Source organism: Barbus barbus, assembly GCF_936440315.1.
Source record: "Barbus barbus genome assembly, chromosome: 27".
In the NCBI taxonomy this organism is placed as follows: domain Eukaryota; kingdom Metazoa; phylum Chordata; class Actinopteri; order Cypriniformes; family Cyprinidae; genus Barbus; species Barbus barbus.
Window position 1 is genome coordinate 30,867,717 of NC_136755.1, and position 10,566 is coordinate 30,878,282.

A 10,566-nucleotide genomic window follows, 5' to 3' on the forward strand; every position below is an offset into this window, starting at 1 on the left:
AGGGAATATTGATATCTAAAATTATGTTGCCATGGCAACGTGTCAAAGTTGAAAATTCGTTTCTGGTGATTTTGAGGCAGATAACATGTTTAGAATGTCATGAAACTCAACACACATATGAGTATTAATGATAGTTAGACACTGGAAAAAGCTCATAAACGGGCGTGGAAGAGACACTCTATAGCGCCACCTTTTGTCAAAAATGAGGGGGTTAGTTTTAGCTACAGACCCCAAACTCGGTACATAAATTGTTCTAATTAATCCGGACAACTTTCTAATTTACAGTCATTAGCTACGACCAACCGGAAGTCGGCTATATTTATTTTAATGTGGGTTTTTTTTAAAAACGGGCTGTAAACAAATTAATACTCCTCCAAGCAGAAACACGGAAATCACACCAAACATTTTTTATCATGATGCCAAAATACTGAAGATGCTAAATTGCGGACGTATTTAGGATATCTTGAACGATGATTTAATGGCAATTTATTAAAGTTACAGTAAAAAAGATAATTTTTTTTTTTTTTTATCTTTTAAGAGAAGCTTCCAAACACTTCATAAAAAATTACATACACAGAACAATACAGTCTGAGGATATGTGATTAATTTCATGAATTTACAATACACTATGCTTAGGAGAAAATTTAAAAACTATCAGAGAGCTCTTAGACTGCTGAGTGAGAGCTCCCTGTCAGCCTGCAGCTGAGTGAGGGGTGGGGGTGGGGTGGGCTGTCAGTGACTGTGTGAGTGACTGTGTGGATTGAGGAGCTGGGTGAGAGAGAGAAAGAGAGAGAGAGGGTCTGTTTTTTAAAATCTTTAAAAAATGCTTATAAATCATTAAATAAGGTCTCAATTCTTAACATTAGGAAATGCATTAATTAACGTGAACTAACAATGAAAAATATATTTTTACAGCATGTTAATTCTTCCATGATAGTATGAACTAACAAAGAACAATTTTTTTAAAGCATTTATTAATCTTTTTAATGTTAGAAAAATAGTCATGTTCAAAAGATAAACTTTAAAATGTAATAATATATTAACACATTTTGGAATTAATATTGATCAACATTAAATGGTATATAATTATTAATGTTTATATATATATAATGATAGCTACAGACACCAAACTCGGTACATAAATTGTTCTTATTAATCCGGACAACTTTCTAATTTACAGTCATTAGCTACGACCAACAGGAAGTCGGCTATATTTATTTTAATGTGGGTTTTGTTTTTAAACAGGCTGTAAACAATTTCATACTCCTCCAAACAGAAACACGTAAATCACACCAAACATTTTTTCTTATGATGCCAAAATACTGAAGATGCTAAATTGCGGACGGATTTAGGATATCTTGAACGATGATTTAATGGCAATTTATTAAAGTTACAGTAAAAAAGAGAAAACTTTTCTTTTTTTTTTTTCTTTTAAGAGCAGCTTCCAAACACTTCATAAAAAATTACATGCACAGAACAATACAGTCTGAGGATATGTGATTAATTTCATGAATTTACAATACACTATGCGGAGGAGAAAATTTAAAAACTATCAGAGTTCTCCTGTCTCTGTGCTTCTAATGTTTGCGGTAGGTGACTGGGTGGGTGACTGACTGTGTGAGTTCAGTGAGTGTGGAGGGGGAGAGAGAGAGAGAGAGGGTCTGTTTAAACATCTCAATAAAATCCTTAAAAAATGCTTATAAAGCATTAAAGGTTTTGATAACACTTTATAATTAAGTCTCATTTGTTAACAGTAGTGAATGCATTAATTAACATGAACTAACAATGAAAAATATATTTTTTACAGCATGTTAATTCTTCATTGATAGTATGAACTTACAATGAACTAACAATGAACAAAATATTTTTTATATTAGAAAAATAGTCATGTTCAAAAGATAAAACTTTAAAATTTAATAATATATTAACACATTTTGGAATTGATTTTGATCAACATTAAATGGTATATATTTATTAATGATGTAAATTAACAACAGTTAAATAATGTTGTTTTTTAACATTGGTTAATTCACAAATAACATTAAATATTAACAATATATTTTTTACTTTATTAATTTGTGTTAGAAAAAATTATTCATGTTAGTTAATGGAAAAATAAATCATTAAAAAATGCTTATAAATCATTAAAAGCTTTGGTAACTATAATAATTTCTCATTTGTTAGCATTAGTAAATGCATTAACTAACATCAACTACCAATGAAAAATATATTTTCACAGAATTTAAAGTTTTATATGTTCTGTGTGTGTGTGTGTTTCACAGAGTTGATGGTTTGGATTAACCCTTTAATTGCCGTATCCCTTAAAACCAAACTGCCAGAGGGTTACTGTGATGCTTGTGCTCGCTGGGCACCGTTTTATCGATGCCACCGGGGTGGCGTATGCTGACGGCTTGGGCCCGTCATCGCTGCTCGCAGCTATATTTATTTATTTATTTTTTTTTTTTTTTTTTTTTTTTTTTTTTATTATTTTTTATTTCGACTATCCGGGTACTTTTGGGGGCCTTAACGTGCCCGAAAACTCTTGAAAATTGGCACACACATTGGAACCTGCGGCCATTAGGACGCCGCTGAGGCTGGGACCCGGGCGTGGCACAGGGGCTCTACGGCGCCCCCTGCAAAATTGTCAGAAAGCTTGATGTATAGCTCACACATACTTGCACGTATTCATATGAAACTCGGTACACATATAGAACTCATTGAGCTGAACAACTTTCATGCTGCATGTTTTAGGCTCCGCCCAACAGGAAGTCGGCTATTCAGGGCTGTTTAAAAAGCGCATGCTCTGGAATTTGATATACTCCTCTGAGGATTTCCATACGATTGCCACCAAACTCGGTGAACATGATCTCAAGACATTGGGGACGCTAAATTGCGAAGATATTTTTGATATGTCGAACGGTTTGCCCGTGGCGAGGCGATGAAGTTATGGCGAAAAATGAGACCCAGGAAATGCCTAATAACGTCCACATACATTGTATGATGCAGATCAAACTTCAGTGATTTGTTCGTTGTATGATGCCGATCGGATAGATGTGACTATTATGACTGAAAGTTATAGCGCCACCAACTGGCTGCAGGAAGTGTGTCGTTTTCAAAATGCTTTGAATTCAGCATCTTATTTTTACTCGATTTGCTTCAAACTTCACCAGAATAATGTCAAAACACGGCCGATGTAAAACTGTGGAGGGAATATTGATATCTAAACTTATGTTGCCATGGCAACGTGTCAAAGTTGAAAATTCGTTTCTGGTGATTTTGAGGCAGATAACATGTTTAGAATGTCATGAAACTCAACACACATATCAGTATTAATGATAGTTAGACACTGGAAAAAGCTCATAAACGGGCGTGGAAGAGGCACTCTATAGCGCCACCTTTTGTCAAAAATGGGGGGGTTAGTTTTAGCTACAGACACCAAACTTGGTACATAAATTGTTCTTATTAATCCGGACAACTTTCTAATTTACAGTCATTAGCTACGACCAACAGGAAGTCGGCTATATTTATTTTAATGTGGGTTTTTTTTAAAAACGGGCTGTAAACAAATTAATACTCCTCCAAGCAGAAACACGGAAATCACACGAAACATTTTTTATCATGATGCCAAAATACTGAAGATGCTAAATTGCGGACGGATTTAGGATATCTTGAACGATGATTTAATGGCAATTTATTAAAGTTACAGTAAAAAAGATAATTTTTATTTTTTTTTATCTTTTAAGAGCAGCTTCCAAACACTTCATAAAAAATTACATACACAGAACAATACAGTCTGAGGATATGTGATTAATTTCATGAATTTACAATACACTATGCTTAGGAGAAAATTTAAAAACTATCAGAGAGTTGATATAATGCTTCTGAGTGAGAGGTCCTGTCAGCCTGCAGCTGAGTGAGGGGTGGGGGTGGGGTGGGGTGTGAGTGACTGTGTGAGTGACTGTGTGGATTGAGGCAGTGGGTGAGAGAGAGAAAGAGAGAGAGAGGGTCTGTTTTTTTTAAATCTTTAAAAAATGCTTATAAATCATTAAAGATTTTGATAACACTTTATAATAAGGTCTCAATTCTTAACATTAGGAAATGCATTAATTAACGTGAACTAACAATGAAAAATATATTTTTACAGCATGTTAATTCTTCCATGATAGTATGAACTAACAAATAACTTTTTTTTTAAAGCATTTATTAATCTTTTTAATGTTAGAAAAATAATCATGTTCAAAAGATTAACTTTAAAATGTAATAATATATAAACACATTTTGGAATTAATATTCATCAACATTAAATGGTATATAATTATTAATGATTATATATATATAATGATAGCTACAGACACCAAACTCGGTACATAAATTGTTCTTATTAATCCGGACAACTTTCTAATTTACAGTCATTAGCTACGACCAACAGGAAATCGGCTATATTTATTTTAATGTGGGGTTTTTTTTTAAACGGGCTGTAAACAAATTAATACTCCTCCAAGCAGAAACACGGAAATCACACCAAACATTTTTTCTCATGATGCCAAAATACTGAAGATGCTAAATTGCGGACGGATTTAGGATATCTTGAACGATGATTTAATGGAAATTTATTAAAGTTACAGTAAAAAAGATAATTTTTTTTTTTTTTTTATCTTTTAAGAGCAGCTTCCAAACACTTCATAAAAAATTACATACACAGAACAATACAGTCTGAGGATATGTGATTAATTTCATGAATTTACAATACACTATGCTTAGGAGAAAATTTAAAAACTATCAGCCTGCTTCTGAGTGAGAGCTCCTGCCACTGCTTCTGAGTGAGGGGTGGGGGTGGGGTGTTGTGGGGTGTGAGTGACTGTGTGAGTGACTGTGTGGATTGAGGCAGTGGGTGAGAGAGAGAGAAAAAGAGAGAGAGGGTCTGTTTTTTAAAATCTTTAAAAAATGCTTATAAATCATTAAAGATTTTGATAACACTTTATAATAAGGTCTCATTTCTTAACATTAGGAAATGCATTAACATGAACTAACAATGAAAAATATATTTTTACAGCATGTTAATTCTTCCATGATAGTATGAACTAACAAAGAAAAATTTTTTTTAAAGCATTTATTAATCTTTTTAATGTTAGAAAAATAGTCATGTTCAAAAGATAAACTTTAAAATTTAATAATATATTAACACATTTTGGAATTAATATTGATCAACATTAAATGGTATATAATTATTAATGATTATATATATATAATGATCGCTACAGACACCAAACTCGGTACATAAATTGTTCTTATTAATCCGGACAACTTTCTAATTTACAGTCATTAGCTACGACCAACAGGAAGTCGGCTATATTTATTTTAATGTGGGTTTTTTTTTAAAACGAGCTGTAAACAAATTCATACTCCTCCAAACAGAAACACAGAAATCACACCAAAACATTTTTTCTAGTGATGCCAAAATACTGAAGATGCTAAATTGCGGACGGATTTAGGATATCTTGAACGATGATTTAATGGCAATTTATTAAAGTTACAGTAAAAAAGAGAATTCTTTTTTTTTTTTTTTTTTTTTAAGAGCAGCTTCCAAACACTTCATAAAAAATTACATACACAGAACAATACAGTCTGAGGATATGTGATTAATTTCATGAATTTACAATACACTATGCAGAGGAGAAAATTAAAAAACTATCAGAGCTGCTGCTGAGTGAGAGCTCCCTGTCACTGCTTCTGAGTGAGGGGTGGGGTGTGAGTGACTGTGTGAGTTCAGTGAGTGTGGAGGGGGAGAGAGAGAGAAAGAAAGAGAGAGAGAGAGAGAGAGAGAGAGGGTCTGTTTAAACTTCTCAATAAAATCCTTAAAAAATGCTTATAAAGCATTAAAGGTTTTGATAACACTTTATAATTAAGTCTCAATTGTTAACAGTAGGGAATGCATTAATTAATATGAACTAACAATGAAAAATATATTTTTTACAGCATGTTAATTCTTCATTGATAGTATGAACTTACAATGAGCTAACAATGAACATAATATTTTTAATATTAGAAAAATAGTCATGCTCAAAAGATAAAACTTTAAAATGTAATAATATATTAACACATTTTGGAATTAATATTGATCACCATTAAATGGTATATAATTATTGTTGATGTTAACTAACAACAGTTAAATAATGTTGTTTTTTAACATTGGTTAATTCACAAATAACATTAAATATTAACAATATATTTTTTACTTTATTTGTGTTAGTAAAAATTATTCATGTTAGTTAATGGAAAAATAAATCATAAAAAAAATGCTTATAAATCATTAAAAGCTTTGGTAACTATAATAATTTCTCATTTGTTAGCATTAGTAAATGCATTAACTAACATCAACTACCAATGAAAAATATATTTTCACAGAATTTAAAGTTTTATATGTTGTTCTGTGTGTGTGTGTGTTTCACAGAGTTGATGGTTTGGATTAACCCTTTAATTGCCGTATCCCTTAAAACCAAACTGCCAGAGGGTTACTGTATTGTGTGTGCTCGCTGGGCACCGTTTTATCGATGCCACCGGGGTGGCATATGCACTGGCGGCTTGGGCCCGTCATCGCTGCTCGCAGCTATATTTGCCCTTGCTGTGTGTTTGGGGTCATTGTCATGCTGGAAGACCCAGCCACGACCCATCTTCAATGCTCTTACTGAGGGAAGGAGGTTGTTTCCCAAAATCTCACAATACATGGCCCCATCCATCCTCCCCTCAATACGGAGCAGTCGTCCTGTCCCCTTTGCAGAAAAGCACCCCCAAAGCATGATGTTTCCACCCCCATGCTTCACGGTTGGGATGGTGTTCTTGGGATTGTACTCATCCTTCTTCCTCCAAACACGACGATGTGGAGTTTATACCAAAATGTTATATTTTGGTCTCATCTGACCACATGACCTTCTTCCGATCAAATACTCATTTCATGCAATAAAATGGAAGTTAATTATTTAAAAATCATACAATGTGATTTTCTGGATTTAAAAAAAAAATATTCTGTCTCTCACAGTTGAGGTGTACCTACGATGAAAATTGCAGATCTCTCCATTCTTTGTAAGTGGGAAAACTTGAAAAATCGGCAGTGTATCAAATACTTACTTTTTACTTTACTTTTACTTTTAGTCATTTATCAGACGCTTTTATCCAAAGCGACTTACAAATAAGAAAAACTAAAACTAAAAGTTAACACTCTGTAACTCTATACACACCCATTTAAGAAAATACAGAAATAAAATTGACAAATGCATACAACAACATTTCAATAGTAAACATAAAAAGGGAAATAAATAAAATATAAATAAAAAGCGATACTTATATCCTTTGCCGGTGTCCTAGCCCAGTGGAGTCGATGGTCTTCACACGAGGGCTATTAATCACTGAAAAGGGTTAGGTGCACACACTGACAAGATACGCGATACAGTATGAGACCAAACGAGATTCCAGCAACTCTCAACATAGTAAAATAAAAAAAACTTATTTTGAAAATAATAAAATAAAAGAATAAATACTTATTTTCCCCACTGTATTAGAATGATTTCTGAAGGATCATGTGACACTGAAGACTGGAGGAATGATGCTGAAAATACAGCTGCAGATCACAGAAATAAATTCAGTTTTAAAGTATATTAAAATTGGAAACCAATATTAGAAATTGTAACAAGATTTCACAATATTACTGTTTTTTTCCTGTATTTTTGATTGAACAATCACGGTCTTGATAAGCAGAAGAGCCTCCACTAAAAAACATAAAAAAATCTTACTGATCCCAAACTTTTGAGCGGCAGTGTGTATAAAATATTTCTGTTAAACCTGAATGAATGATTTGCTTATTACTGATTCTTGCTTGAGTAGTCTTGGGTGAATTAGATTTTTAAAACAAGGGACAGAAGCTTTTAAACAGTCTGAATGGGACTACTGTGATAGCTTGCATCTAAGAAACTTACCATGCATTTACTTATAATAAAAAAGCCCTAATATTTTATCTTAAAGCATCATGGCCTAAATTAAAGTCTTGTTTTAGCGTGGTCTGCATGTGTCCAACTTATGTTAAACATAACTAGAGTTTGTAGTTTTATAAATCACTAAACAGCAGGAGTCAATTAGGAACAAAAAAAATGCTTTTATTAAATATCAGGCACACTTTGGCTGAAAAACAAAAATTCTCCTCATACATTTATTACAAAACGAAGGAACTCAAAGACTTCTGATGTGAAGAGGTATGTGAAGTGTTGTGGAATTATTCTGTTCCGCCGTCCGGCGCCGGCTCGTGCTGCAGCAGCTGTAATCACAAACACACACCAGTCTGAGTGAAGCGGTCTGGTTAAACTCTCTGGGAATCGTGTGTGTGGCTCATATCTCACCCTGCTCCTCAGCTCTTTGTTCTCCTCCATCAGCTGATCATATTTCTGCTGTAAAGTGTTCAGTTCCAGCCGCAGACTCTCAGCATCTTCTGCCTCGGGTCCCACGCCCAGCTGATGCTTGATGAAGCTGACGGGTGGGTTAGTTAAGGCTCTTTAACCTGGGTTAATTAAGGCCTAGTTCTGGCTTAAACTAAGCCCCTTCTGTGAAACCGGGCCTTTAAGGATTAGTTCACCCAAACATGAAAATCAGTCCTCATTTACCGCCATTCTTTCTTTTTCAGACCACAAAGCAGAAGTTTAAAGAATCATCAGCAGACAGTTTGGTAAAGACGCAGAAGTATCACAGAACGACGTTCTGCGTTCTGGCATGTGTGTGTGCGTGTGTGTGTGTGTGCGTGTGTGAGAGACAGGATCTGGTGAAAAACAAACTGAAATGTAATGCATTATTTATCAGAAACACCAGATTTCAAAAAGAAATCTCTTAATTCACAAGAAGGTTTTTACACTCGCTTGAGGTGGTTTACTGTGAATAATGGGAGATGGAAACATTTTTCACCTTGATTTCACACAACTTGTGTGTTTTCTGCAGGCTAGTCTGCTGCTCATGAACCAAGGGAACGATTTTAGTTTAAAAAATAACAAAAAATACATGACATTTCACCGAGCCCTACCGTAACACACGATCATTGCTTCTGCATCTCTTTATAAAAGCTTCACACTGGTGTCTATTTCCATGTCTCCTGAAGCAGAAAGAAGGGCATTATGCGAGTAATCGATGGTTTTGGAGAGCAGCAGGTTTCTCTGTAAGGATACTGCAAGGCATTGCTGGGTTTCTCGTTCTCCTCGTACAGAGCCACCAGGACTGAGAAGCAGAAGAACAGGTCAGAAGATCAGACGTTCATTCATTCGGTGGATTGTGATATTCTTACCGTTGGTGAGGCTTTCGAGAACGCCAGCCTTCTCCAGATATCTCCTGAACTGCTCTCGCTTGGACTCAGTCACCTGTGCACCACAGAAGAAGAAGCAGTGTTACCTGAGATAATGATCGTGTTTATTCTCCTCTTTAACCAGAGACCACTACATCACACTGGAAACAGTCTGAAGGTGTTTTCATTAGATAACAATGCATCAAGTGTCATGAATGTGAGGAGAAAAAGATTTGTGTAAGATACACAGTCAGTTTGTGTTAGTTAAGTTAGTTAGTTAGCGGATGCTCTGCTAGTTAATGTGATTCTCTACACCTGTGTGAACCCGAGACTTCATACAAACTCATTCAATCATTCAGACATCACGAAGAAAAGCGAAGTTCGAGCGGATTCAGACACATTTACACCGCGTTCATTCAAGATACACGATTTAAAAAGGCTTTTAAAAGCTAAACCCATCTGATTTCTTCTCCACGGCGCTTTATACAGCTTCACAGAGACAGACTCGTCAACAGCGTTCCAGAGTCCAGCAGGAATGAACCCACAGCGTCTATCAGTGAGTTTGTTTGTTTGTTTGTTTACTCACTCTGTAATGCGCCATTGTGAACGACATTCAGGAAATGTTTGCTTCGCCGAGCGACTCTCCCGCGCGCAACGCGCATGCGCCGAGCAGAACCGGAACACAAACACTGTCGCCGTGGCAACGCTTAAAGGGACCGCGGCGTCAGATTGAAGAGGACAGCTGCAAGTAGAGCTCGCTGCAGCCCACAAGACCCAGGAATCCACATCTAAGGGGTGGAGATGGGTAGGTGTAGGGATTAGGGGGTGGAGATGGGTAGGTGTAGGGATCAGGGGGTGGAGATGGGTAGGTGTAGGGATCAGGGGGTGGAGATGGGTAGGTGTAGGGATCAGGGGGTGGAGATGGGTAGGTGTAGGGATCAGGGGGTGGAGATGGGTAGGTGTAGGTATATGTAAGGCGCTCGTGAGGACAGGTGCTAGTTTACTGAAGGCCTGCGAGGTTGTGCTTGTGTTTGATGCTGGGTTTGACGGTCACATGAAATGCAACTGAACAAAGAAAACAATAATTTTTCTTTAATATTTTTTTTATTTTTTAGATCGTTTTTAAACACGTATTTTAAGTTGCTATTATTAAGTGTTATTAATTAAGTTTCATGGTCTCATGTCTGTTCATGTTTTAAATAAACAAAAAATGACAGGGAATAACTTAAATTAACAAAAGAAAAGATTTCAAG

General features: G+C 35.4%; 1 protein-coding gene across 1 annotated transcript; it reads right to left on the minus strand.

Moving 5' to 3' along the window:
* Positions 1-8,126: 8,126 nt before the first annotated feature.
* Positions 8,127-9,990, minus strand: LOC306847332 (c-Myc-binding protein-like). The gene is made up of 5 exons (XM_079381226.1): positions 9,900-9,990; positions 9,317-9,389; positions 9,201-9,249; positions 8,388-8,514; positions 8,127-8,305 (listed from the first exon to the last, which is right to left on the minus strand). The coding sequence occupies exons 1-5, from the start codon at positions 9,924-9,926 to the stop codon at positions 8,264-8,266; spliced, it is 318 nt and encodes a 105-aa protein (XP_079237352.1). The 5' UTR covers positions 9,927-9,990; the 3' UTR covers positions 8,127-8,263.
* Between the last annotated feature and the right edge of the window lie 576 nt (positions 9,991-10,566).

What these genes read in the sequence shown, in the direction of transcription:
- LOC306847332 (XM_079381226.1), bottom strand. Translation starts at nt 9,926, where the DNA reads ATGTCGTTCACAATGGCGCATTACAGA. An exon ending in TCACAATGGCGCATTACAGA is followed by an intron (nt 9,390 to 9,899) that starts GTGAGTAAACAA and finishes TGTGGTGCACAG; the next exon opens with GTGACTGAGTCCAAGCGAGA. An exon ending in ACAAAGAGCTGAGGAGCAGG is followed by an intron (nt 8,306 to 8,387) that starts GTGAGATATGAG and finishes TTGTGATTACAG; the next exon opens with CTGCTGCAGCACGAGCCGGC.